At 39.9% G+C, this 26,855-nt stretch overlaps 1 protein-coding gene across 2 annotated transcripts in view; it reads left to right on the forward strand.

Moving 5' to 3' along the window:
* TMEM150C (transmembrane protein 150C) overlaps window positions 1-26,556 on the forward strand; it is a 312,476-nt gene extending 285,920 nt beyond the window's left edge. For both annotated transcript variants that reach the window (XM_073597864.1, XM_073597863.1), the window contains 5 exons: window positions 960-995; window positions 1,078-1,145; window positions 11,271-11,398; window positions 17,080-17,257; window positions 19,545-26,556. In XM_073597864.1, the coding sequence (XP_073453965.1) occupies window positions 960-995; window positions 1,078-1,145; window positions 11,271-11,398; window positions 17,080-17,257; window positions 19,545-19,762 (628 nt within the window). In that variant the 3' untranslated portion in view covers window positions 19,763-26,556. The remainder of the gene's footprint in view (window positions 1-959; window positions 996-1,077; window positions 1,146-11,270; window positions 11,399-17,079; window positions 17,258-19,544) is intronic.
* Window positions 26,557-26,855: the final 299 nt, after the last annotated feature.

Here is a 26,855-nt window from a genome sequence, read left to right on the forward strand (position 1 = left end):
ATTCCATTGAGAACATTTAATTTTTTTCTGACTTAACTGATCTGGATGTTTGCTCTGGGTCAGTGGCTCAGAAAGTGTTAAAGCAACAAATAAAAAGTGTCACTGCTGAAGAAGCAGGTAAATACCATCCCACTGTTGGTGCCACTTTGATGAAAAAGAATTGCCACTTGATGTCTCTTCAAAAACTGACACTTCAAAAACCAAGCCTATTGTATCCTGTAATGATGTAGGGGGAGCCAGCAGAAACCACTGGCTGCAGTGGGGGACCATCTCGGAGAATAGCAGACATAGGCAACAGTGTCTTAGTCCCCCTTTGCAGATTTATAGCTCTTAAAGCTGCAGGCACAGGAGTACCAAGGCACATTAATGTACCAGGAATTGCAATGCTATTTTTCTAGAGGAATTGCAGCCATAAGGTACATTTTATGGTACATAAGGCACATAAGGCACTGCTTGGGCACACTTAACACTTCTACAGTTTCCCTATAATATAGCAAGTCTGCACTGTTTTGGGGTTGATTTACTAAAGTCACATACGCTGTTCACTTTTCAAGGGAATCTTCACTTTGCAAGGGAATTTAGCTTAGTAAATGTGGTGAAAATTCACTTTACAAAGAATACCCAATCAAGTGCAAGGGAAAAAAACTGTTTTTGCTTGCAGATGATTGGATGATGGAAGTTGGCAGAGTTTCACTTTATTCATTAAGCTAGGAGAAAATTCCCTCGCAAAGTGAACATCTCATTTGCCACAAAAAAAAAAATCAACCCCTTTGAATCCAGTTCCATTTTAAAGCGAGACAGCATACCAGCTAGTAAAATAGAAATTTTAGGGGGAAGTCAGCAATGACAAACATGCTTGTTACACATGTATATGTGTATATGGATGGAAAAAAAATATTTTTTATCTCAATGAAAAGTTATGTTTTTCATTTACATTATTTTTCAAATCTGTTCCTTAGAAGACCTGATGGACCCAGAAGACCTCCCTATATAAGGTAAGCAGCTAGGCTCTTGGGACAAGTGAAAATAAATGTACTATGCATAGTAAATGGACTAACCAGCTCTTTGTTTTCCCAGTGTTTCAGGTGATGCACCTCCTGCAAGCTGCGTGTTTAGTCAAGTTATGAACATGGCCGCTTTTTTAGGTAGGCACGCATGAAATAATGTTGGTTTTTCTGGTTCATTTAAAAAAAAAATTGACTAGGTATGAATGTGTTTTTACATGGCACAAGTATGAAATCAAATGTATTACTAACAAAAAAGAAAAGAGATATTTATTTTATTACCTGGATAGTTATCATTTGTTTTAATTTAATTATTGATTTGATCAATAGCATGAACATTTATTTGAGCAGCAGCACAGCATGGTTTAGTAACCCATAGCATCCAGTTATGCCGCGTACACACGAGCGGACTTTACGGCGGACTTTGCCCGGCGGACTGGATTTCGTCGGACAATTCGATGTGTGTGGGCTCCAGCGGACTTTGTTTTCTCAAAAGTTGGACGGACTTAGATTTTAAACTTGTTTAAAATTTATCCGACGGACTCTTCTTTCTAGCGGACAAACCGATCGTCTGTGTGCTAGTCCGACGAACTCAAACTGACGCATGCTCTGAAGCAATTACAAGACGGAAGCGCTCGGTCTGGTAAAACTAGCCTTCGTCTTGAAGCTAGCACATTCCTCTTCTGTCGTCTTTTAATACAGCCTTTTTTTAGGATTGATAATGCGAGAGGAATGAAGTTGTTTTTCTGCTTTATATTCACACAGAGTTCTCACAAACTTCTTTCTTCATGATTTATCCTCCTGCCATGACTAATATAATATTTTGTAACAGCCAGATCTCCATAACTTTGAAATTTTAAAATAGATATTTTATTTTTTTTTTTTTATTTCCGCACTTTAGCTATTTTACAATGTGTGTTAAATGCTAACCACATTTTTGGTGTGTATTTTCAAGTTACCACAATTAACATTCATATTTTGTGTTGTTTTAAAGAACCTTAATGAGGTTGTTGTCCCTTGTTCATTAGACATAGGGGGGTGTATTTAACAAAGGCAAAATCATTTTTCACTCCAATTGGTAATTATACATATAATTCCACATAAAGAGCATTTTGAAGTGTGTTCGCTGTGGATCCGAGGGGCACATGCAAGGAAGCCCAAACCAAAACAATTAATTTTTATTTGACATGATTTTCGGAAAAAATCAGCAGAGCTTCCCCCGAGCTTGTTTTTGACAAAAGGCTTAAATCATTTAAGAATATCAAGTGAAACGTTCACTTGAGAAATTGCACACCAAGTGCACTTGTTGGAAGTGCAGTCGCTGAAAAACTGAGGGGAAGAGCTTAAATTCGGGGAAGCTCTGCTGATTTATTCCTAAAATCATGTAAAATCAAAATAAATTCTTTTTATTTGACAAAAACACACATAGGGGTTGATTTCCTAAAGGTAAAAAGCCTGTGCATTTTGGAAATTGCATTTGCCCTCTGCAAGAGCAGTTGCTCCAAAGCTTTATTAAATGTGAAGCAGCTCTGCTGACTTCCATCATCCAATCATGTGCAAGCAAAAATCTTTTTTTTTTTCTTTTACTTGCACAGGATTGGGTACTCTTTGCAAAGTCAAGCTTTTAAATAATTTCTGATGCTCTGGAGCAATTGCACTTGCAGAGGGCAACTGCCCTCTGCAAAGTGCACAGACTATTTGCTTTTCTCAAATCAACCCCATAGTCTTTTTGACCTGTACCTGCCTACTCCCAAACAAAATGGCGTTTTTTAATCAAAAGACATAGGCAAGAATGTAAGGTAAACCAAAAAGTATTTATTTTATAAACAAAAAAATTAGGAAGGCAACACTGGACACACTTTTAGAATCTGGGAAGCCTTTCGTCCCCCAGGACACACATCAAGTTTGAGGACAAGAAAATAGGTATCTTGCGACTATAGGGAGCACAGGGAGCACAGTCAGACCAGACAGAAACCAGGCAATCACTTTCGACTCTTCCGTGGAGCCTTCCCTCCACGCTTCTCTGCAGCCTTCCCTCCACGCTTCTCTGCAGCCTTCCTCGGAGGTTGTGCCTCTGGTGGTGTACTTGGGGCAGGAGGAGGAGGAGGAGGAGGAGTAGGAGTGGCTTCATCTGCCAGATATGTGTTAGCAGTAAGCTCCCCTCTCAAGCCCTTCTGGTATGCCTGGAAAAATAGACCCTCACAGAGGAGGCGTTGGCCCTTTTCCAACTCCTGTAATCTGCAGGCTATATAGGTGCCATACGCCTCCTCTACATTGGGAGGTTTACTCAGGATCCGGCTTGCTTCCCGTATGAGCTCTAGGGATTCCTGCTCTGTTGCAGTCATCCTCCTGGGCCTTTTGTGTAGAATGCGGAGGGGAGGTACCTGGCACTCCGTGCGGCTTCTACTTGGCCCAGCCACAGCCTCCTCCTCTCTCCCACTGGGCAAGGCCTCCTCCTCTCTCCCACTGGGCAAGGCCTCCTCCTCTCTCCCACTGGGCAAGGCCTCCTCCTGGCTGAGGTCATCCTGTGTAAAAAAAAAGGGACATAGTTGTAATTTTCTGTTATGCAATCACACACAATTTTCAGCTCCTAACTTTCAAATATAATTACACAAAATAGTAAAGGCTATCTATTTGACCACACCATTATTTCAGATGATCAACAAGATCTGAAGTTACGTATATATTTGGCCACTACTGTCTAGTGATATGTCTACATATTACTCTTTGTGCAGAAGTGATTTTTGATGAAGCACTTTCAAAATGAACACCTTAACATCATTAATAACATTTACACAATCCCAAAATCTTCAAAAAAAGTATACCTGGCTGAAGCTGGCCGCATCCACTTCATCTATGGTGAAAAGGCCCAGTTCATCCTGGGACTCCTCAGCTGGGGTGGAGGTGGATGGAAGGCTGGAGGGAAGAGTGGATGGAAGGCTGGAGGGAAGGCTGGAGGGAAGGGTGGGGGGAAGGGTGGAAAGGGATTGCCTGGCTTCGGTCTGCTCATCCAGGAATCGCAATTTGTGGTAATACCACAACTTGGGTACATAAACTTGGTCAGCTGCTGCCCCGGATCTCAGCGACTCCTGGATTTTCCTGTGTTCCCGCTTATACATATTACGCAAGATACCTATTTTCCTGTCCACAAACTTGAGGTCTGCCTGGGGGAGTCGAGTCTTCACAAACTCTAAAAGTGTGCCCAGTGTTGCCTTCCTAACATCACGATTATAATATTGGGGGTGTTTGACCTCCCAGAGGTTTTTCTTCTGCTCATAGAGATCAATGAAATGGATCAAAAACTCTTCCTCTTTAAAGGGATTCATTATTTCTGCAAGACAAGACACAAGATCAAAACTTAAATGTCAGTCCCAAATCTCAGGATTAGTTTGTGTTGTAATCTAGGGGACACACACAAACACACACACACACACACACACACACACACACACACACACACACACTTACCTTCGTTTGTGACGCTCGCTACTTCCGCACGGACATACGTAGGCCATCGTACTAGCTTTATATACACTGCGCATGTGTCATGCTCGCCCGCCCCTGACGTTCGTGAGTACGATTTGGCCCCGCCCCTTCACTCTTCGTTGCGCAGTGGGAGTAGATAGCAAAAGATGGCGGAGCGATTAAGTGGAAGTAGCGCGGAGGAAAGCCCGGAGCCCCAAACATCCACATCCCGGAGGAGATATAAGGCCACCAACATGGCTTTTGAAGAGATGGTGGAGATGGTGTCCATATTAAGAAGGGAGGACTACGATGGCAAAAAAGGACCGTACACACGACCCAATCTGAGAAAGGACAAAATAATGTCCTCAGTTGTCACCGCTCTGGAAGATAAATTTGGTACAAAACGTTCGAAAGAACAATTGCGGAAGCGGTGGTCTGACATCAAAAGTCGGGAGCCAGAACAATATTGGCGAATAAAGAAGCTGCTGAAAAAAAGTAAGTACTTGTGTTTTACTATTGAGATACAGAACTTGCATGCTGATCCTTATTTTTGGCGGTTTTTCTGCATCGTTCGTAAATACCGTTCTTTGGAATAGATCGGATACTTTATAAAGTGACGTTATTTTTTTCGCCAAATACGATGGGACAGGGTTGGACATACATTTATGGCTTGATAATTTGGCGAATTCCCACAATGAGTTGATGTGGTGTAGATGTGTTTGAAAATATAATGCTTCATCAAAAATGATTCAGTGTAATGTAGGGACAGGACACAGCAGCTGTTTCCACATCTGGACTCACGAGCACTATAGTTAGTGGGAATGATTTAGCAGTCCCACTATTGTTCTTCGATTTTATTTTTTGAAATATTGAATTGGAATATTATTCCGTACGTTTTTTGGCTCTGCGTAACTTCTGCATACTTTCAGCTATTAAAACCATTCAACTATTAAAATGTTCGTCTCTTTTAGCTGATGTGTGGTTATTTTCAAATTTTTTACTACCATTTATACTTTATTAAATAATCTTTTTTTTTTCACTTTTTTAAACATTGAATTCAATGGGAGCATGCTTGAAATCCTCAAATTCTTCTTCCGCTCCCAAAAGTTTCAGCTCCTTCATACTTTCACCTAGAGACACCAAACAAACTTTACAATGTTCACTAAATATTCAGCTATCTGGCTATATCTTTTCAGTTTGATCTTTTTATAATTTTTGGAGAAAAAGCTTTTTGTTTAGAGGTCATTTCGTGTAATTTTAGACATTAATCAGAGTGTACTGTGTTTGTTTTGTTGCCATGGTTACCAAAGCTTCTGTTATACACAGGGGGGAGGTGGCCGGAGCATCTCAGCTCTGATTACAGAGCCCGGGGGGAGGGGACAGACACACCATGTACTGATTTATAATATAGGAATATGATGGGGCAGTTTTGATGGCGGCCATTTTAGCCATTTAGCTATTCAGCATTCCCCCGCATTTTGCTAAGGAAATGCATTTTCTAGTGTACTATGTGACCATAACTAAATTTTTGAGGGGTAATACACATAGGAGATCATTGAGGTGTCAGCATCTGTGAAACTTGCCCAAAAATATGCATTCTTTCTAATTGTTGTTCAGAGGTAATGTTCATCCTGTCTTCAACATTTATTATGATGCAAAATTGGCAAAAAAATCATAAACAACATTTTACTTTCTTTATTAAAACATAAAAGATCAGTGTGTTTTAACTTTACCTTTTTTTCTAATCTCATAGGGGAGAAAAGACTCAGACAACAGTCCAAGGATCTCAGGACCCCCCCAAGTCACCAGCCTGAGGCCCAAGATACCCCAAGCCCCAGCCCAAGACCACGCCCACCCGACGACCTTGAGGAAGGAGAGGTGGAGGAAGTGTGCGAGGTTTCAAGCCCACCAAGTGAGTGACTGACACCCCAGCTTGAGTTACTGTATTTTGGCGTGCATATTGTAAACCTTGTTTTTATTCACTCGTTTTAGGTGAGTTTCTGGTTGTGGAAGGCCAAGCGGCAGAGCACTTCACCACAGACAGTGCGCAAAGATTAATTGGCCAGATTATGCTGTGGAATGGCCACATAGATCAAATGCGTGAACAAATTCACAGCATGAAACTTCGCCTGGACTCCATGCAACAGGAAATGAAGAACATGATTGATGTTTTGGGCCGAATATAATCACGTTTGGCCTAAAAACATCAATCATGTTCTTCATTTCCTTGGGAAGTTATTTAGTTAAAAAAAAATTTTTTTAAAGTTTTGGGGTATACCCAAATTTTCATTGTGTGATGCACACGGTGTGTCATCATGTGCTATCTTCCATCATGGGTTAGCAATGTACTTGTTTTGTGTTTGCAAACCCTTCATCCGGAAAATTCTTTGGTGGTGAGAGGAACCAAAAATGGGATTGCACACACAAAACACGTACATTGCTCTCCCATGATAGGAGATAGCACATGTTGACTTGACCCTTTAGTAAAGCTCAATTTTGAGCATCTTATAAATGAGCAATTTCTGCAAGGGTGACATTACATGCACCGTTCTCAAAATATTGAACTTTGTAAGTTTTAATGTATTGTAAGTTTTGTTTATAAAAACACTGTTGTGTATGTAAATGTTTGGAGATAAAGGTCTATATATTTTATAAAAAATGGCTTGAATAATTTAGTAAAAGATAATTTTTTTACACAACGTAAAATATTTTTTTACAAAATAAAAAGAACCAAAAATTTACAAAAATATGATACAAAATGCACCTTTCAATGTGCACCAAGTAAAAATTTTTTCCCTATACAATGTGTGTGGCTGTTTCTTGAAGTCAACATTTGGGGTTTGTTTTTGTGGGCCTGATTAACTAAAGCTAAATGCACTTGACACTACTACAAGTGCACTAGGAGACAGACATAACTTAAAGGTAAACAACAATAAAAACAAGATATTTAGATAAACAAATTTTCTTTTTTATTTTTTTAAAAAAATTATAGCTGTTGCTGAATAGCAATGGCCCCCCGACCATTAAAATAATTGACATAACGGTCACGCACTTGACGTGCGGTTCGGGGGGCCAAGCGAATACGGCCAATTTCTAGGCCTGTCAAAGTGCTAGCCTCTTCCAGTCTGGCCTCAGGCCCAACAGAGGATAGATATGTAGCTGAATGTCTCCTTAAAAAGTTATGCAAGATGCAGCAAGCAAGGATGACGTGGTTGATTTTATAGTCCGCCAAATTAATAGCCGTAAGAAAGATACGGAACCGGCTGGCCAGAATACCAAAGGCATTCTCCACAACCCTTCTTGCTCTGGCCAGCCGATAATTAAATACCCTCCTCTCAGGGGTGAGTGTCCTTTGGGGGAACGGCCTCATCAAGTTCTCACAGAGAGCAAATGCTTCATCAGCAATAAAAACTGAGGGGAGTCCATCCACATTCTCGTCATCAGGTGGCAATTCCAGGCCACCGGTCTGGAGACGATGGCACAGCTCGGTCTGTGCAAAGACTCCTCCATCAGACATCCGGCCGTTCTTCCCCACATCCACAAACATAAACTCCAAATGTGCCGAGACCACCGCCATCAAAACTACACTATGGAACCCCTTGTAGTTAAAGAAATATGACCCCGAATGCGGTGGTGGCACAATCCGGACGTGCTTCCCGTCAATCGCCCCTACACAGTTGGGAAAGTCCCAACGGTCAGCGAACTGGGAGGCCACAGTCTGCCATTCCTGTGGACTTGAAGGAAACTGTGGAGTGTAAAAAAAATAAGATAAGGACTTTAATAAAAAAATTGTATATCAGATTACACCAAAACATTACTAAACAACAGCAGTCAAATATTATGAATATGTGTGTTTGTAATTGAAATGTTGAAAAACATAAGGCACACTTATAAGATTACTCACCCCCTATGATGGCCCATTGATACATTTGAATGTGGGGGGAGGGGTTCTAATTAGGTTAACAAACACACCTGACTGGCTGAAACATTTGTGGGGTGGGGGAGGGGTTCTAATTAGGTTAACAAACACACCTGACTGGCTGAAACATTTGTGGGGTGGGGGAGGGGTTCTAATTAGGTTAACAAACACACCTGACTGGCTGAAACATTTGTGGGGTGGGGGAGGGGTTCTAATTAGGTTAACAAACACACCTGACTGGCTGAAACATTTGTGGGGTGGGGGAGGGGTTCTAATTAGGTTAACAAACACACCTGACTGGCTGAAACATTTGTGGGGTGGGGGAGGGGTTCTAATTAGGTTAACAAACACACCTGACTGGCTGAAACATTTGTGGGGTGGGGGAGGGGTTCTAATTAGGTTAACAAACACACCTGACTGGCTCAAACATTTGTGGGGTGGGGGAGGGACAAACAAGACAATGGAGCAGACAATATACATTGTTCAATGGACTATAGGCTAGAGATAAAAATGGACCCAGCATTGCATGGTGGGGAGGTTAATGAAAGAAATTATGCATGTAGGGCAATAAATGATTAAAATAGGCATGCACAAAGATAAAGGGGACATTCACAGCAGATTGAAAGCATGGCAATTAGGTAAAGAGGACAGTTCTACAATACATCAAAAAACAGTTAATACATATCATGTAATGTTAAAGGATAAAACTTACCTTCATATATTCCTTCTGCAGGACCTGAATAATAGCAGAACAGGTCTCTGGGATTATGATCCCCAGAGCCTGGGGGGAGATGCCTGTCGAGAACTTTAAGTCCTGAAGACTTCTCCCTGTCGCCAAGTAACGTAACGTGGCAACTAGCCTCTGCTCCGCACTAATGGCTTGCCTCATGCAGGTATCCTGCCTGCTGATATAGGGGGTCAGCATAGCCAAAAGATGCTCAAAGATGGGGTCCGTCATCCTGAGAAAATTCCTGAAATCATCAGGATTATTCTCACGGAGCTCACGGAGCAAAGGCATATGACAGAACTGGTCACGCTGGCGCAACCAATTCTTGGTCCATGAACTCCTCCTCACCCTGTTCATGGACTGGACTTGGGTCAAAGTATTAACCCCAACACCAAGTCCCCACACAGCACGAACTCGAGAACGAGAACGTCCACTCGACATGGCTTCAAAACGGTCGGCTGCTCAAACTAACAAACTTATAACAAACGCACTGAAGAACAGCAAGGCCTATGAAGAACGACCTGAAAATCAGGAACGAGCGGAGCAGAACGGCCTGCAAGGCAGGTTACGAACTGACCAACACGCACTGAAAAGCAGATACAAACCTCACAAGCACAAACTGAACCGCAGAAAACGAACGAAATAAGCTGAAGTGTGAAAAGCGCGAATCGTCTCTAACCAAACTTCTACTAACACGAGATAAACACGAGATTAGCAGAAGGAGCCCAAAGGGTGCAGGAGTGGGGCTTGGACTTCCTTTTTCTAGTCCCGTCGTACGTGCTATACGTCACCGCGTTCAAAACCAGCGGACTTTTTCAGTGACCGTGTGTGGCCAAGTCCGTCCGTTTTTAAGTCCGGCGCAAGGAGCAAACAAAGTCCGACGAAAAGTCCGCCGGGCAAAGTCCGCCGTAAAGTCCGCTCGTGTGTACGCGGCATTAGATTTGTTTTTTAAGTCAAGTCACTAACTAAGGAATTCTGTGGGCTTTTGTAGTTTTAACTTTGCATTTTTGAAAAAAAATGTTTTTCTATGCATTCATTCTTTGGTTTCATTACAACCAGCACACTGCAAAGCACATAATGGATATCCAATGACCACAGCTGGCTATTTACTGAATTCAATGGTCTATGATTGCACTGTACAAATCCACTTTGTACTGAAAGCAGGCTAGGAAAGTAAGTCCAGATGTCTCCAAAATGTGGTTGGTATGCAGGAAGACAGGAATGTATACATCATGCTGTTCCCATAGGATGCAGTTTAAGAAATAGCTGTAGTTACTGAGCAGCCACCATGCAGTAATCGTAATGCAGGACAATTAAACTGAAAGTTGTAGCATAAACTAAGTATACGAAAACTAGGAGCAAGATTTGGTTCAGCAGTGCAACCATTAAACTGAATTCCATAAGTTCCATCTGAGAGCATGCTGTAATTGCTCACAGAAGCCTTTGAGTGATACGTTCAGCAAAATAAAGCAGTAATTGCAAACTCCTACATGCATGACCTTTGTGTCAATGACCACCAGAATTTCACTCTAGCTACTTAATGAGTTATATAAACAGTCCAACTGAAATTGAAAAGTGCAAAAAAAACATTTTTTCAATGTGCAACGGATGTAATTTCACCTTTACCCTACTAAGAATCACTAGTTATGTATATGAATTATTTGTCACAGTTGATAAAGTCGGTATATAAACTCTTTTTTCATGACCTGAAAAAAAAATATATCCAAAATGAAAGCCATTGTAGTTTATATATCTGACAACAATTAACAGAGCGTATCACATTAGTTGAAAGACAGCATGAAGGAACGCTTTTTAATGGTGTTAAGTTAGTACTTATGCAGGCTTTTGTGCAAGGCATGGCCATCCATTATTTGACAGACGCCATAACTAATCCATCCAGTACTGATAAATTGCATGCATAGAAGAACACAATCAATATGCAGTGCTGTAGTTAGGAATACTCCTTGAAATTCATTTGATAGGTATAGCCATTGAAATTAAGGGTTTTAAATAATTAAATATTGCTGCTTTTTTAGTAAATTATGTTTTAGCTCACTATTTTAAGGGGTGATGACAACTGTTACAATTATTTTTGTTTTATACATAGTTTGTGCATTGATGAAGCCTTGCATTAACAGAATTCATTTGATTTTAGCCTTAATTATTGCTGTCCTGCGTTTCATACAATTGAAGCCAAAGACCATCAGCCCCTGGCTCAGTATCAGTGGACTTGTGGCCTTATGTTTGACATCATTTGGAATGACGTTGTTGGGTAATTTCCAGGTAATGTATTTTTTAACCCTACTAGTTTTCCTTAAAAATAAAACTGTTACACTAATTGTAATTATAATTTAATTTTAACATTAAAATACAGTATATCGACAGCCAAAACTTTTTTTTCATTTTGGATAGAGTTGGGGAAGGTTAAAACTGCTCTATTTTTTATCTTCTGTGTCATTAGAAAAAATTTCCATTCACTTCCTGTCCTCTAGACCTAACAGGAAGTGAGTGGATCTCTTTCTAATATGAGTGACATTTCTCTTGTTTAGAGAACAAGTGTCCTCATTGGAAGATTTCCCCTCTGTTCTGATGGTAACTGAAATATTTGGATGTGCTCTCACTTTTATCCCTGGTGACATTGGTGGTCAGTGGAACTAACCAAGAGAGTGAATCTTCGAACGGGGACAAAGACAGAAATAAAAACCTTATGGTGCTTATAACCACTCTTTCCAGGTATAAAAAAGTTTTAACTTTACTTATTGTTAAAGTAGTGAATCTGACATTCACCAAACATTCACTTCAGGTAAAGCTTCCCGGTGCATGCATTTTAAATGGCAGTGATTGATTCACCTCCACTAATGTTTGGTGAATGTCACATTTACTGCTTTTTGAATAGGCACCTAAGTAAGTACAGTGGGGATGGAAAGTATTCAGACCCCCTTAAATTTTTCACTCTTTGTTATATTGCAGCCATTTGCTAAAATCATTTAAGTTCATTTTTTTATCTCATTAATGTACACACAGCATCCTATATTGACAGAAAAACACAGAATTGTTGACATGTTTGCAGATTTATTAACCACTTCAATACAGGGCACTTATACACCTTCCTGCCCAAACCAATTTTTCAGATTTCAGCGCTGTCGCAGTTTGAATGACAATTGCGCGGTCATCCAACACTCTACCCAAACTAAATTTTTATCATTTTTTTCCCACAAATAGAGCTTTCTTTTGGTGGTATTTGATCATCTCTGCGTTTTTTATTTGTTTGCTAAACAAATAAAAAAAACCCAAAATTTTGAAAAAAAAAAAGTTTTGCTTTTGTTTCTGTTAAAAATTTTTGTAAATAAGTAAGTTTTCTCTTACACTGATGGGCACTGATAAGGCAGCACCGACGATGGGTACTGATATGCGGCACTGGTAGGCGGCACTGATGGGTGGCACTGATATGCAGCACTGATGGGCATTGATAGGCGGCACTGATGAGCACTGAAAGGCTGCAAAGATGGGTTCTTATGGGTGGCACTGATGGGCACTGATAGGCGGCACTGATGGGCACTGATAGGCGGCACTGATGGGCACTGATACGTAGCACTCATGGGCACTGATATGTGGCACTGGTGGGCACTGATACGCGGAACTGATAGGCATCCCTGGTGGCACTGGCAGTGGTAGGCATTGTGAGTGGGCACTGATTGGCAGTTGCCTGGGCATAGATTGGCAGCTGCCTGGACACAGATCAGTATTTCCCTGGGGGTCTAGGCGGCATAACTGGTGGTCCAGTGTGGATGGCTTCCCTGGTGGTCCTGGGCGGCTTCCCTGGTGGTCCTGGGTAGGATCCGAGGGGGGGCTGTGCTGATAAACAATCAGCACAGACCCCCCCTGTCAGGAGAGCAGCCGATCGGCTCTACTGTGGTTAAAAAAGAAAAACTGAAATATCACATGGTCCTAAGTATTCAGACCCTTTGCTGTGACACTCATATATTTAACTCAGGTTCTGTCCATTTCTTCTGATCATCCTTGAGATGGTTCTACAATTTCATTTGAGTCCAGCTGTGTTTGATTATACTGATTGGACTTGATTAGGAAAGCCACACACCTGTCTATATAAGACCTTACAGCTCACAGTGCATGTCAGAGCAAATGAGAATCATGAGGTCAAAGGACTGCCTGAAGAGCTCAGAGACAGAATTGTGGCAAGGCACAGATCTGGCCAAGGTTACAAAAAATTCTGCTGCACTTAAGGTTCCTAAGAGCACAGTGGCCTCCATAATCCTTAAATGGAAGACGTTTGGGATGACCAGAACCCTTCCTAGAGCTGGCCGTCCGGCCAAACTGAGCTATTGGGGGAGAAGAGCCTTAGTGAGTGAGGTAAAGAAGAACCCAAAGATCACTGTGGCTGAGCTCCAGAGATGCAGTCGGGACATGAGAGAAAGTTGTGGAAAGTCAACCATCACTGCAGCCCTCCACCAGTCGGGGCTTTATGGCAGAGTGGCCCGACGGAAGCCTCTCCTCAGTGCAAGACACATGAAAGCCAGCATGGAGTTTGCTAAAAAAACACCTGAAGGACTCCAAGATGGTGAGAAATAAGATTCTCTGGTCTAATGAGACCAAGATAGAACTTTTTGGCCTTAATTCTAAGCGGTATGTGTGGAGAAAACCAGGCACTGCTCATCACCTGTCCAATACAGTCCCAACAGTGAAGCATGGTGGTGGCAGCATCATGCTGTGGGGGTGTTTTTCAGCTGCAGGGACAGGTCGACTGGTTGCAATCGAGGGAAAGATGAATGCGGCCAAGTACAGGGATATCCTGGACGAAAATCTTCTCCAGAGTGGGACCCCAGACTGGGCGGAAGGTTTACCTTCCAACAAGACAATGACCCTAAGCACACAGCTAAAATAACGAAGGAGTGGCTTCACAACAACTCCCTGACTGTTCTTGAATGGCCCAGCAAGAGCCCTGACTTAAACCCAATTGAGCATCTCTGGAGAGACCTAAACATGGTTGCCCACCAACGTTTACCATCCAACCTGACAGAATTGGAGAGGATCTGCAAGGAGGAATGGCAGAGGATCCCCAAATCCAGGTGTGAAAAACTTGTTGTATCTTTCCCAAAAAGACTCATGGCTGTATTAGATCAAAAGGGTGCTTCTACTAAATACTGAGCAAAGGGTCTGAATACTTAGGACCATGTGATATTTCAGTTTTTCTTTTTTAATAAATCTGCAAAAATGTCAACAATTCTGTGTTTTTCTGTCAATATGAGATGCCGTTTGTACATTAATAAGGAAAAAAATGAACTTAAATGATTTTAGCAAATGGCTGCAATATAACAAAGAGTGAAAAATTTCTTTCCGTCCCCACTGTATATATTAACCAGAATGTTTAACATCCCTTACACGGTATATGTATATGTGTGTATATGTATGTATATATATGTATATATATGTATGTATATATATATATATATATATATATATATATATATATATTTATATATTTAGTCATGGGCAAAAATTTTGGCACCCCTGCAATTCTATCAGATAATGCACCACTTCACCCAGAAAATTGTTGCAATTACAAATGTTTAGCCATTCTCATGTTTATTTCTTTTGTTTGTATTGAATGACACAAAAAAGTGGAGAAACACAAAGCCAAATCTGATACATTCCACACAAAGCTCCAAAAATGAACTGGAGAAAATTATTGGCAACCTAAATTTAATATTTGGGAGCACACGCCTTCGAAAAAATAACTGAAATCAAACGATTCCTCTAACTGTCAATGAGTTTCTTACACCTCTCTACTGGAATTTTGGATCACTCTTCTTTTGCCAACTGCTCCAGGTCCCTCAGGTTGGAAGGGTTCCTTTTCCCAACCGCTGTTTTGAGATCCTTCCACATGTGCTCTATGTGATTTAGATCTGGACTGGGTGCTTTTTGACATGTTCTTTGGGTCATTGTTCTGCTGTAAGACCCATGACCTCTGACGGAGACCCAACTTTTTGACACTGGGCCCTACATTGCACCCCAGAATAATTTGGTAGTCTTCAGATTTCATAATGCCATGCACACGTTCAAGACATACAGTGCCTGAAGCAGCAAAGCAACCCCGAACCATTAGTCTAACCTCCACCATGTTTGACTGTAGGGACTGTAGGGTCTTTTCTTTAAAGGCCTCAGTTATTTTTCTGAAAACAGTAGAATGATGGGCTTTACAAAAAAGCTGCAATTTTGTTTTGTCTGTCCACAGCACATTCTCCCAAAAGGATTTTGACTTCCTCAAGTAAGTTTTGGCAAACTCTAATCTGGCTTTTTTTGTGTTTCTGTGTCAGCAGTGGGGTCCTCCTGGGTCTCCTATCATAACATCCCTTTTCATTCAGATGGCGATGTATAGTGCGAGCTAAAAAAAAATACAGGTGTACCCTGTGCCTGAAGGTCAGCTTGAATGTGTCTGGAAGTTGATGGAGGTTCTTTATCCACCATTCCAACAATCCTTTGTTGCAATCTTTGATCATTTTTTCTCTTTTGTCCACGTCCAGGGGGGATTAGCTACAGTGCCTTGGTCTGTAAACTTCTTGACAATGTTGCACACAGTGGACACATGAACATTAAGATCTCTGGAGATGGACTTGTAACCATGAGATTGTCCATGCTTTACCACAAATTTTGTTCTCAAACTCTCAGACGATTCTTTGCTACTCTTTCTCTTCTCCATGCTCTGTGTGGCACACAGAGTCACACAACAGAAAGGTTGAGTCATTTAACTGGTTGCCGGTATGATTTATATATTGTTAGCTCCTGTTAATTGATACAGGTGAGTTTAATTATAAATTACAGGAGCATCACAAACTTGGATTGCAATTATTACAATTTTGGGAAGGTGTCAATAATTTTGTTCAGTCCATTTTTGGAGTTTTGCGTGGAATGTGTCAGATTTGGATTTTTGTTTCTCCACTTTTTTGTGTCATGCCCAACAAAAGAAATATGAGAATGCCTAAACATTTGTCATTGCAACAATTTTGTGGGCATTTTCTGACAGAAATGCAGGGGTGCCAATATGTTTGCCCATGACTAGATAGATAGATAGATAGATAGATAGATAGATAGATAGATAGATAGATAGATAGATAGATAGATAGATAGATAGATATTAAAGTGGTAAACCAAAGAGCAAGTTTAGTACATTGCAGCTTATAGTTTAGTGCTTAGTAGTTGTGGCTGCATTTGTTTTCTTTTGTAGGCTTTAGTTCTTTTATTTTCACCTGGTGATCTGACCAGTAAGTCTGTTGTTTTTCAACAGAACAAGCTCTCCTGCAGATATAGCAGTTTGGGGGTTAAGAAAAACAATTTATCACTAACAAGAGTGCTTACAATGTTTGGTTTTATTTATTTATTGTATTTATATAAAGCCTTTTTTCCCAAGAGAAAAAAAACTGTTGCTGTGACTGCTTGCAAAGTGTGAACTGCAGTGCATATAATACTCCACCCCTCCAGATTAACAATGCTGCTGACCAAAGGTGTCTTACAGGCCAGATCACCTTGTGAAGAGGAAACAAAAGCCTAAAAAAAGAGAACGAATACAACACCACATCTAATAATTTGCAAGCTGCAACATATTACATTTTTGGTTTGGGGTTTAATACTGCCTTAAAAATAAGGAATTATTTGCAACTGCAATGTTATCACCACACCATGGAACCGGAAATGTACCACCCGTAACCCCTAACAATGCATAACTTTTACAGAATGTACCCTAAGGACTGTAACATTTTAAAAAAGCTAACATTTTCTGGCGAGAAGCATTAAAAGCCTTGATGGCTCACTGAGTACTGTTTTCATAAAACAAAATTCTTTCATACCATTGTTAGGTATTTGTGAATAGTCTCCTTTGGAAGCCATGGCCCTTTCCCTGTAAAAGAAACTGCGTTTAATAGCATGTCCATCTGTTTTTCTTCTATCAGTTGAAGAGCAACGCACTTATACATAATGTTGGCACTTCCATGACCTTTGGGTTTGGCACAATAGCCTGCTGGATTCAGTCCATCCTGACCTTTAAAATAAACATTAAGAATGAAGGAAAAATAACTGGAATCCCTAGAGTTATATTATCAGCCACAATAACACTCTGTGTTATCATCTGTATCCTTTTTATTCATGTGGAAAATGTATTGTCTGTGTCAGTACAGAACATCCATTAATGTTATGTTATGAGTAACAACAAGCCTGAAAGTTCCCCCGGTTCAGTATAAATGTTCTTGAAGCAGAAAGCATGCCCGCAAATAATTCCATATATCAATTTCAAGGGTGGATTTAAAGCAGGGCACTGTGTCACCCCATGGAATGCTCATCTGTCTAGATTTAATGACCTGGAAACAATCAAGCAACAATCTGAATGCGCTACAAGGAAACTGATCTCTTGGTTTAGGCTTGCTGACCTTATAGGAGAAGAAGATTTGGTATTGTCCCAGTGTAGAGCAAAGTATTTAGTAAAGCAACAAGGGCAACTTCAATCCACTTACTCCATGGGTAAAAAAGGGAATATCTAAGAAGGAGAAATGGGGGTTTATACAAGGGAATAATGTAAACACTTAGCTACCGGTGATGACCACTGACATAATAATTTTAATTTATTTTTTTTTAAATCTATTAGTGCAGAGCAAGACAGGCAATTTTAATCTCTTACTACTGAGAGATTTAACCTGTTTTGAAGAGTAAGGACATTAGGCTGGAGCTATACAAGAAATTTTAGTAGCTCAGTCATGCCATTAAAACCATTAGAGATTATTTGCTATGAGTTGCGTTTGATTTTTAAACAGGTAGAACAAATGGCTCCCTGCGGAGTACACCACTCTATTAGTATGCAAAAGAATCTTGCACCAAACAGCTGCAGATGATTGCTGTTCGATCATCCAAGAATGATCGCTACTACATGCTTCTACAAGTTACTTTTGTAGCATACTCTATAGGGAGCTATTTGTTCCATTGGTTAGCAATCAGTTGCTAATGCTGGCTACTAGCTCATCATTTTCCTTAGGGACACATCAGGGTCAAATGCCCTTTATAGCAATTACCCAACTCATACTGTAGGCTGTGTTTGGTATCATAGCATTCACTCCCTGCAGGTTCTTCATCACAAGAAAACAGAAATCAAAATAATGTACTTATATTAACAGCATATGTATTCTGATGTTTTTTTAATTATCACTATACACCAAGAAAATAATATGCTTAATAGCCATTTACCTTTACAAATACCTTAAAGACATTCACAGACTTAAAACCAGACCATGTAGAAATGTGTGATCATTTTTAATGAAAAGGGTGCACCTAGTTGTAAAGGGAGCCATAGCCACTGAAACGCACACTTCCAGGAAAGGCAATGTTCCCAACTGCACTTGGGATGTTTGGACCCCAGTCAAATCTCACTTGGGTGAATGCCTATTAGTTTTGGTACAGGCAATTTGCCCAGTGAGTCTTTAATACACCCCTTATACATTAAGTGAGTAACACCCAACTTTTGACCTGTGGCCCACTAAGCCTTATGTACAGTATCCTTCCGAGCTTAGAGAGTCATCAGCTGTTTTCTCTCTAAGACAGTATTTGCATTACAATAAACTGCATTTTAAAGAAGGCCCTCAAATATTTGCAGGTTAAAAACAGTAGTACTTTTTCTTGTTAAACACTTTTTTCAAAGAAAAAGTAACAATTTCTAGTGGAGAAATCAGGGAACCAACGCCTTTCAGGTTCTCTGGCACAGCATTTGATGATGGTGCAATAACTAGTGACCTTGGTAGGCACTCTGAGCCTAAGTAGGATTGTTCCTTTGAGTCAACAGTAGCCCTTGAGGTTTTTGCTTTTTACACGGATATACAGTATTCCACAATAATTTAATTAATTAAATTTAATTTAAATAATGAGAATTGCATCTACTGCACTGCAAAATACAGTAATACTATACCTCCATTTCCAGCCAAGAAATTAGAATAAGAAGCATACCATCCATTTGCTACAAGTACGGGTCAGTATTTTGGTAGTTTTTAACAATAGACTCCAAACTAGACTCCAAACTACACTTGCTAGCATGTAAAAGACTAAAAACACGTCTAAGGCTTTGGGTTTGTGCCGACAGACAAATCAAGCTTGATTTCAGGTGTGTTCCACATGCATTTGAGATCAGTATTGGATGCTTAGAGATCATTCAAAATTCATAGATGAGTGTATTTGACCTGCAGTTGAAATGCTTCTGATTGGCATTTGACCTGGCAACCACGTTGACCTATTAGGAGTGAGGAAATGCAAACATGAACAAAAGCCTGTGAACACCTATAGCCCTATACTATCCTTAAGCGTAAAATGAGCTGTGACTGTATTTTGTGTGCTTCTATAGTGCAACACACTGGTTTTTCCTTTACTTAACACTCTTCAGATTTCATCTTTGAATGGAATAACATGAACATTTATGCACCAAGAGTCCAGTGGGTGCTTGTGATGTGTTTTATAACTTTCTTTGGGACACTGGCGGTGGAGTTTAGACACTGTAGATTTGAAATCATTTGTGTTGAAAACCAGCAGCACCAGGAGATTTTCCACAGTATGTCTGAAAATATGTCTGACATGTCAGAGTACCAAACAGATCAGCTGTAAAAATAATGTTCACAGAATGTGACCTGTAAACGTGGAACAAAGTCTACAGCCTGGAGTAAATGTGAGAACATTTGAAAGGTGGTTACAAAGGACAACGCAACAATTCTCAAACTTTCTTCAGTGTTAATTTTTAAACAGATATTTTTATTTGAAATCTGGTTTAAAAAAACTGCTGCCTAGTGAAAAATTTCACCTGTGAAGAAAAGCATTCCTTGGATTACTATAGTTCATGGATCCTGGACAGAAAGCAATCCAAATCGTTCTTATCGTCATTCCTGTGCAAAGATATGGACTGCTGTACAGAATGAAACAACAAGAATATGGTCCAATGTGAGATTATAAATAAGGATTTATCAAGACTGGCTAATTTGTTGAATACTGCCAATTCTTAAAGCTAAATTCCAGGCTTGTGTAAAATGTACCCATTCATTGGCCAATCTCCCCCAGCACTTCATGGGCTAAATGCTTGTTTTGTCTACAAGGACTAGAATAAGTCTAAATAAATACAATATTCCTTGCTCCCCAGTAGCCAGTGGATCCTTGAAGTCCTAATGTACTTCGTACATCATACGCATTGAGGTCGGAGAGCTGCAACCGGCGGAGTTGGAAGAGAATCAACTTTGGGGATTTGGTCCTAAAAAACAGAGGAAACCTGCAGGAGCAAGGAATAAGATAAATATTTGTACTTATTTCAGAATCCCTAGACCAAATGATTGTGGAATTTCGTTTTGGATAGAGTTGTCCTAGGTGGCGGCACTCATTGGGACAGAAAATACTGACAGAAGATCTAACTCCTTCCTGCTTTATATGAAAAAGTGTTTTGCTGTCAGTGTTAAAGTGTTTGTAAAACCCCTCCCTCTATAGTATGTACGTGTCTAAATTAAGAGCACTAAGCGTCATTTCTGTCTGCTGCTTCGTTGCTCTGCTATCAGCATAAATTACTTCTGATAAATTTTCTTGACACCAAAAGAAAAAAGGTGACGGGGAGGGCAGATTGTACCTTTAGCTCTCCAGCCCCTTTTTTTCTGACAGCTCACAAGCTTTAAAAAATGCAGCACTTTTAATCGGTGTAGAGAAGAAAAGACTGCAGATAAACAGGTACAACTTGTGTAGGAGGATTTGTTTAATCTCTGTGCATCACCTGAGACCAGTCACTTCACTGGGTATATGTGAGGGGTTTACAACCACTTTAATTCCCCCTTGTTTCCTGTGCCTAAAAGCACCAGTCACCAGAACAGGAAGTGATGTCTGCCAACCATAGCAACCTGAGTAGTTTTCTAACCCTACTATATCCAAGGCTAAAATAAAAAAGGTTTTGGCTAAACGTCTATTTTAGGCTAGAGGTTTACAAATTCGAATAGATTGTGAGGCCAGTTCAAGAAAACATAAGAAAAAAAAGGTGACGCCATCTTGGCAACTAGTCAGATTCCATGCTTCAGGTAACAGCTCTAAACTTCTACATGTTTAAAAGCAAACAGAAATATTACTTGTTAAATTGTGTTTCTTTCAAAAAATGTCTTCTTGGACAAAGTAAGAAGGGGTTGAAACTTTCTCATCTGTTAATGCTCTCTGTTGTCCTACTAGGGAGATTTCCCCTCACTTTCCGTCCTATTTTCATTTGTTTCAGGGATACAGAGAGCAAAAAAGTGTCCCCATTGGAGATTTTCTTTTTCAACATTGCCAGCAGGAAAGTTATTGAGAAAAAAATACCCCCAATGAGACCACAACAGAAAAAATGTAATCAGAAAAAAACCCTTCCCCACTCTGTGCAAAATTAGAAAGTTTTCCCTGGAGTTGCACTGTAATTTTAGTTTATTACTATTATGGCAGCTTTATATAAGTGCATACACATTTACATTTTTAAAAATGCACTGATTGCATGTATCTTCACCATATATTTGTTGGAATTCTATTTCAAAATGCCAGGCAGCTGTAGTTATATTTTCATGTGCATATTAGAACAATGGAATGGCTGTACCCTTAATAATGTGACTATTCAGTATTCTATAGCTATTACATTTTAAGCATTACTTAGATTCTGTTCTGTTTACAGTTTAAACAGATTACAAAAGTGTACATATATTTTATTGCATTTAATGAAATGACACTTAGCAAACAATCTGTGATGAGTAAGGGTATTTTCCCCTTACTAGTCTTTTATAAAAAAACATGAAGGTTTATAAGAAATTAAAGCTTAACTTTAGGCAAGAAGCTAAATAGACATTTGAAATACACATATGGAAAACATTTTGCTTGAAAATGGATTTGTATTTCTGTCCATCCATTCCTGAGATTTATACAGGACAACCAAGATGCTGACCTACTTTTCTCTAATGCAGCTGAGCAATACAGCCCGGTCACTTTCCTGCCTTAACCTGTGATTGGGCACGTAAGGAGCTGCAGCAAACTGATTGGGTTACCACTGTGCTCTCTCATCTGGCAATGTGTTCCTTGTCAGCATTTGTGCACACCTCATTGACTCTTGTTGACCCTTCCTTTCCAGTGTACTGTTGTAGAGGAGATTATAGGAGGCTGGTGCCAAGCTGAATTCAGATGCTTACACTAATTATCCTAGGTACATTTAATAATGTTTTAATTTATACACACCTGCAATATTGTGTGTGCGTGTTTTTGGGGGGGGGGTTGGAGTTCAGTTTTAAAGTGATTCTGCACTAAACTAAAGCCCCACTCTCTGGGCTGCTGTAAAATCTACCCATGTAGTGCACTGCATGGGTTACATGCTCTTTTAACTATGGGGGGGTAAGTAATAAGTAAAGATACCTACCCTATTCCTCGCCTTTCTCTCCATGCAACTGTTCCCCTAAAGAAAATTGATTTCACTGTCCAGCTGTTCACAATGCAAAACCAGCAGGCCTGAATTTTACAGACGGATAGCGAGTGCCTGCCCGCAACTTAGAGTGTTGGACAGTAGAGGAGAGCAATAGCTGCTGAGAGAGTGAAAAATATGGTAAGTACAGTTATGTGAAAAAGTATTTTCTCCCTTCCTGATTTTTTTTTTGCATATTTATCACATTTAAATGATTCAGATCATCAAACAAATTTTAATATTACACAAAGATAACCCGAGTAAATCCAAGATGCAGTTTTTAAATTATTATTTCATTTATTAAGGGAAAAAAGCTGTTTGAACCTGCCCGGCCCTATGTGAAAAAGTAATTGCCCCCTCCCATGCTGAATCATGAATGAACTGTGATTAACCACAATTTTTTTGGAAAGCTGAGTTAAATTTCACTTGCCACACCCAGGCCTCATTACTGCCAGACCTGTTGAATCAAGAAATCACATAAATAGAAGCTGTTTGATAAAGTAAAGCACGCTAACAGATCACAAAAAGCCACGCTTCGTGCCATAATCTACAAAAATTCAAGAACAAATTAGAAACAAAGTAATGTGTATGTATCGGTCTAGGAAGGGTTTCAAAGCCATTTCTAAGGCTTTGGAACTCCAGTGAACCACAGGGAGAGCCATTATCTACAAATGGCGATAACTTGGAACGGTGGTGAACCTTCCCAGGAGTGGCCTACAAAAAATACTCTAAGAGCATGACGACAACTCACCCAGGAGGTCATAAAAGAACCCAGAACAACATCTAAAGAACGGCAGGCCTCATTTGCCTCAGGTAAGATCAGTGTTCATGATTCAACAATAAGAAAGAGACTGGGCAAAAATGGCATTTATGGGAGAGTTCCAAGGCCAAAGCCACTGCTGACCAAAAAGAACACAAAGGCTCATCTCACATTTACTAAAAAACATCTTGATTATCCCCAAGACTTTTAGGCAAATATTCTGTGGACTGATGAGACAAAAATTTAACTTTTTGGAAGGTGTGTGTCCCGTTACATCTGGCAAAAAGATAATACAACATTTCATAACAAGAACATCATACCAACAGTCAGACATAGTGATAGTAGCGTGATGGTCTGGGGCTGCTTTGCCGCTTCAGGAGCTGGACGACTTACTATAATTGATGGAACCATGAATTCTGAGCTCTACAAGAAAATCCTAAAGGAGAATGTCCGGCCATCAGTTCGTGACCTCAAGCTCAAGTGCACTTGAGTTATGCAGCAGGAAAATGATTCGAAACACAACAGCAAGTCCACCTCCAAATGGTTCAAACAAAGCAAAATTTAGGTTTTGGAGTGGCCCAGTCAAAGCCCTTAAATCCAATTGAGATGCTGTTTTATAATCTTACACAGGCCGTTCATGATAGAAAACCCTCCAATGTGGCTGAAACAAAACAATTCTGCAAAGAAGAGTGGGCCAAAATTGCTCCACAGCAATGTGAAAGACTCATTGCCAGTTATCACAAACGCTTGATTGCAGTTGGTGCCGCCAAGGGTGGTATAACCAGTTATTAGGTTTAGGGGCAATTACTTTTTCACATAAAGCCAGGCAGGTTTGGACAGCTTTTTTTGCATTAATAAATTAAACCATCATTTCAAAACTGCATTTTGTATTTACTCGGGTTATCTTTGTGTAATAATAACATTTGTTTGATGATCTGAGTCATTTAAGTGTGACAAATATGCAAAGAAATTAAAAATTGCAAATACTTTTTCACACAACTGTATGTGTACATATTCTCTAACCCCCTAGGCAGTGCAAGTACATTTAACCCGTACAATGTATAGAAAGACAGACCCTACTGCATGGGTACATTTAACAGAAGCCTGGAATTGGGCTTTAAAAGATAAGTAAAAAGCTGTTATTAGTAGTGTTACTGTAACATGTATTTGAGCCCAATAGTAGACCCAAAAAATCTGCTTATTCTGGGCTATGATGGGTGGAAACACTCCCTCCCTGCTGCAATGGGATAGTATTCATTGCCTGAGCCAACAACTGGTAGACCTAAGCAGTGTCATATGGAAAACTGTGAGCATCAATCTATATGCAATCATCTACTTTCAGAAAATCAGTACAGTACTTGCAAAGAATCCTCCAAAAGCATTGGCATTACTTTGAAATGGAACGCAGAAAAGAGGTACATTCTGGCACCATATGGGGCACACTATAGAAATGATTTTTTAGATTATGAACTTCATGCATATATACAGAAACATAGAAATAAATGAAGTAATGCTTTCATAAAAAAAAAAAAAAAAATCTTTTTTTTAAATGTAACTAGTACCTGAATTTATTTCACCTTTCTGCAGTCCTCTGCACAAAATGACTCAGAATGGGAAAGGGAGGGAGGCCATTAGGTATACATTGCCATCAGCCTATTCTTGAAAGCTTGTTGACAGAAGAAAAGAAGTGATTACTCATCAGTGAGCTGCTATTCTTAACTGGTTCAGTCCGGAGGTTGAGGGTATCTCCTGGACCAAGCTGTAGGACTTAATGGCAGCAGAGGTCCAGGACATAGCCTTACTGCCTGCCGGGCTATCCTGGATTACAAGACTCTTTAGAACTGAATTACAAATCCTTCTGCAGGTAAAAGAGTTCACATTTCAGCCTTACTGTGTATTACTGTGTATTTAGCTGCTTGCATGGAGTTCAGGTTAAAGATTGTCTGTTATTTGTGATTTTCATAAATTCTGCCTTCTACAGGATACAGAATACAGTAGCAAATAACCTTGGAGGACCTCAGTCATAGAAGGTCCACTTGAAACTCTCTCAGTACAATCATGGTATTGATTTTTACAGTGGTTCATAAATACTTGTAGGATAAAGATGTGAATTTCATTGGAATGGAGGTTATGTTCAGCAGTTGGATGGTTACCTGATTTCTGACTTTTTTTCAATGGTATAGGTAGCCATAGACTTGTCCTTGTTGGCTACAAAGTCAACAGGCTTTTTGTTTTAAAGTGATTGTAAAGGATCGTTTATTGTTTTTTTTTTTAAATAACAAACATATCATACTTACCTCCGCTGTGCAGTTCACTTTGCACAAAGTGGCCCCAATCCTCGATTTCTGGGGTCCCTCGGCAGCTCTTGCAGCTCCTCCCCACATCAGATAACCCCCTAGGAGAAGCACTCTCCCTGGGAGTTACCTTACGAGCACGCTCCCGAGTCCAGCATTTGCGTCCATAGACACGAATGCTGGACTCGGCCCCGCCCCCCCCCCGACGCCTGCCTCATTGGATTTGATTGACAGCAGCGGGAGCCAATGGCTGCGCTGCTATCAATCTATCCAATTAAGTGCAGAGAATCCTGGGCAGAGAGACAGCGCGTCCTCCTCGTTGGAAATTCCAGGGCTCAGGTAAGTAAAACGGAGGGCTGGGGAACCGGTGACTGACGGAAGTTTTTTCACCTTAATGCATAGGATGCAAATTATAAATTAAATTAAATTATAAAAAGTCTACACTTTTTATAATTATATAAAGTCTACACTATCCTTTTTAAATACATTTTACATATTTCAATGAACTTCAGTATCATTGTTTTGGTTAAAGAAAGTCTTGCCTTCATATCTATTGTCATCTACAATGCTGTTTTGTAAGGCCATAAACAGTGAATGCCTTGCGTCATTATTAATATCAAGCAGCTGGCCTGACATTGAAGTCTGTATGGGCCTATGATGATCATCATGTTTGATATTCATCCAGAGGAGATTGATGGGATAATTATAAGACATGGTGTTAAATGACTTCAAATTCCATAAATGAGTTTGTTAGGGCCAAAGTGATTTATGCAAAATGACTGGCTTGAATTATCACAAATAACAAAGGCAAATTGTTCCACAGGAAGCACGGAGCCTGTGATTTTTTTTAATAAGAAAGATAAAGAAATCAAATTATGTAGAATATATTTACAAAGTGTCAGTTTGTTATACAGATATGCATGTTACTATAAAAACATGTCTATGCTGAAGAGCAGACTTTATTTTCATGGCAATATTGCGCTCCAACCCACAGCAGCCAGTAAGCTTCCAGTAGTTTTGTGCAGTTACACCAATAACATAGAATCCTTGACTATGAAGATTGAAGCACAAGATTGCTCCTTGCACTGAATTCCAAAAAAAAGAAGATCATGGCTATATAAACAGACTATATTTAGAGAGGTATTTTGTGTCTTAGAAGATTTTTAATTCAGAAATGGGCAGAAATACTTTTTATATTGAAAGTTGTGTATT

The sequence above is a fragment of the Aquarana catesbeiana genome, linkage group LG01 (genome assembly GCF_042186555.1).
Source record: "Aquarana catesbeiana isolate 2022-GZ linkage group LG01, ASM4218655v1, whole genome shotgun sequence".
NCBI classification, from domain to species: domain Eukaryota; kingdom Metazoa; phylum Chordata; class Amphibia; order Anura; family Ranidae; genus Aquarana; species Aquarana catesbeiana.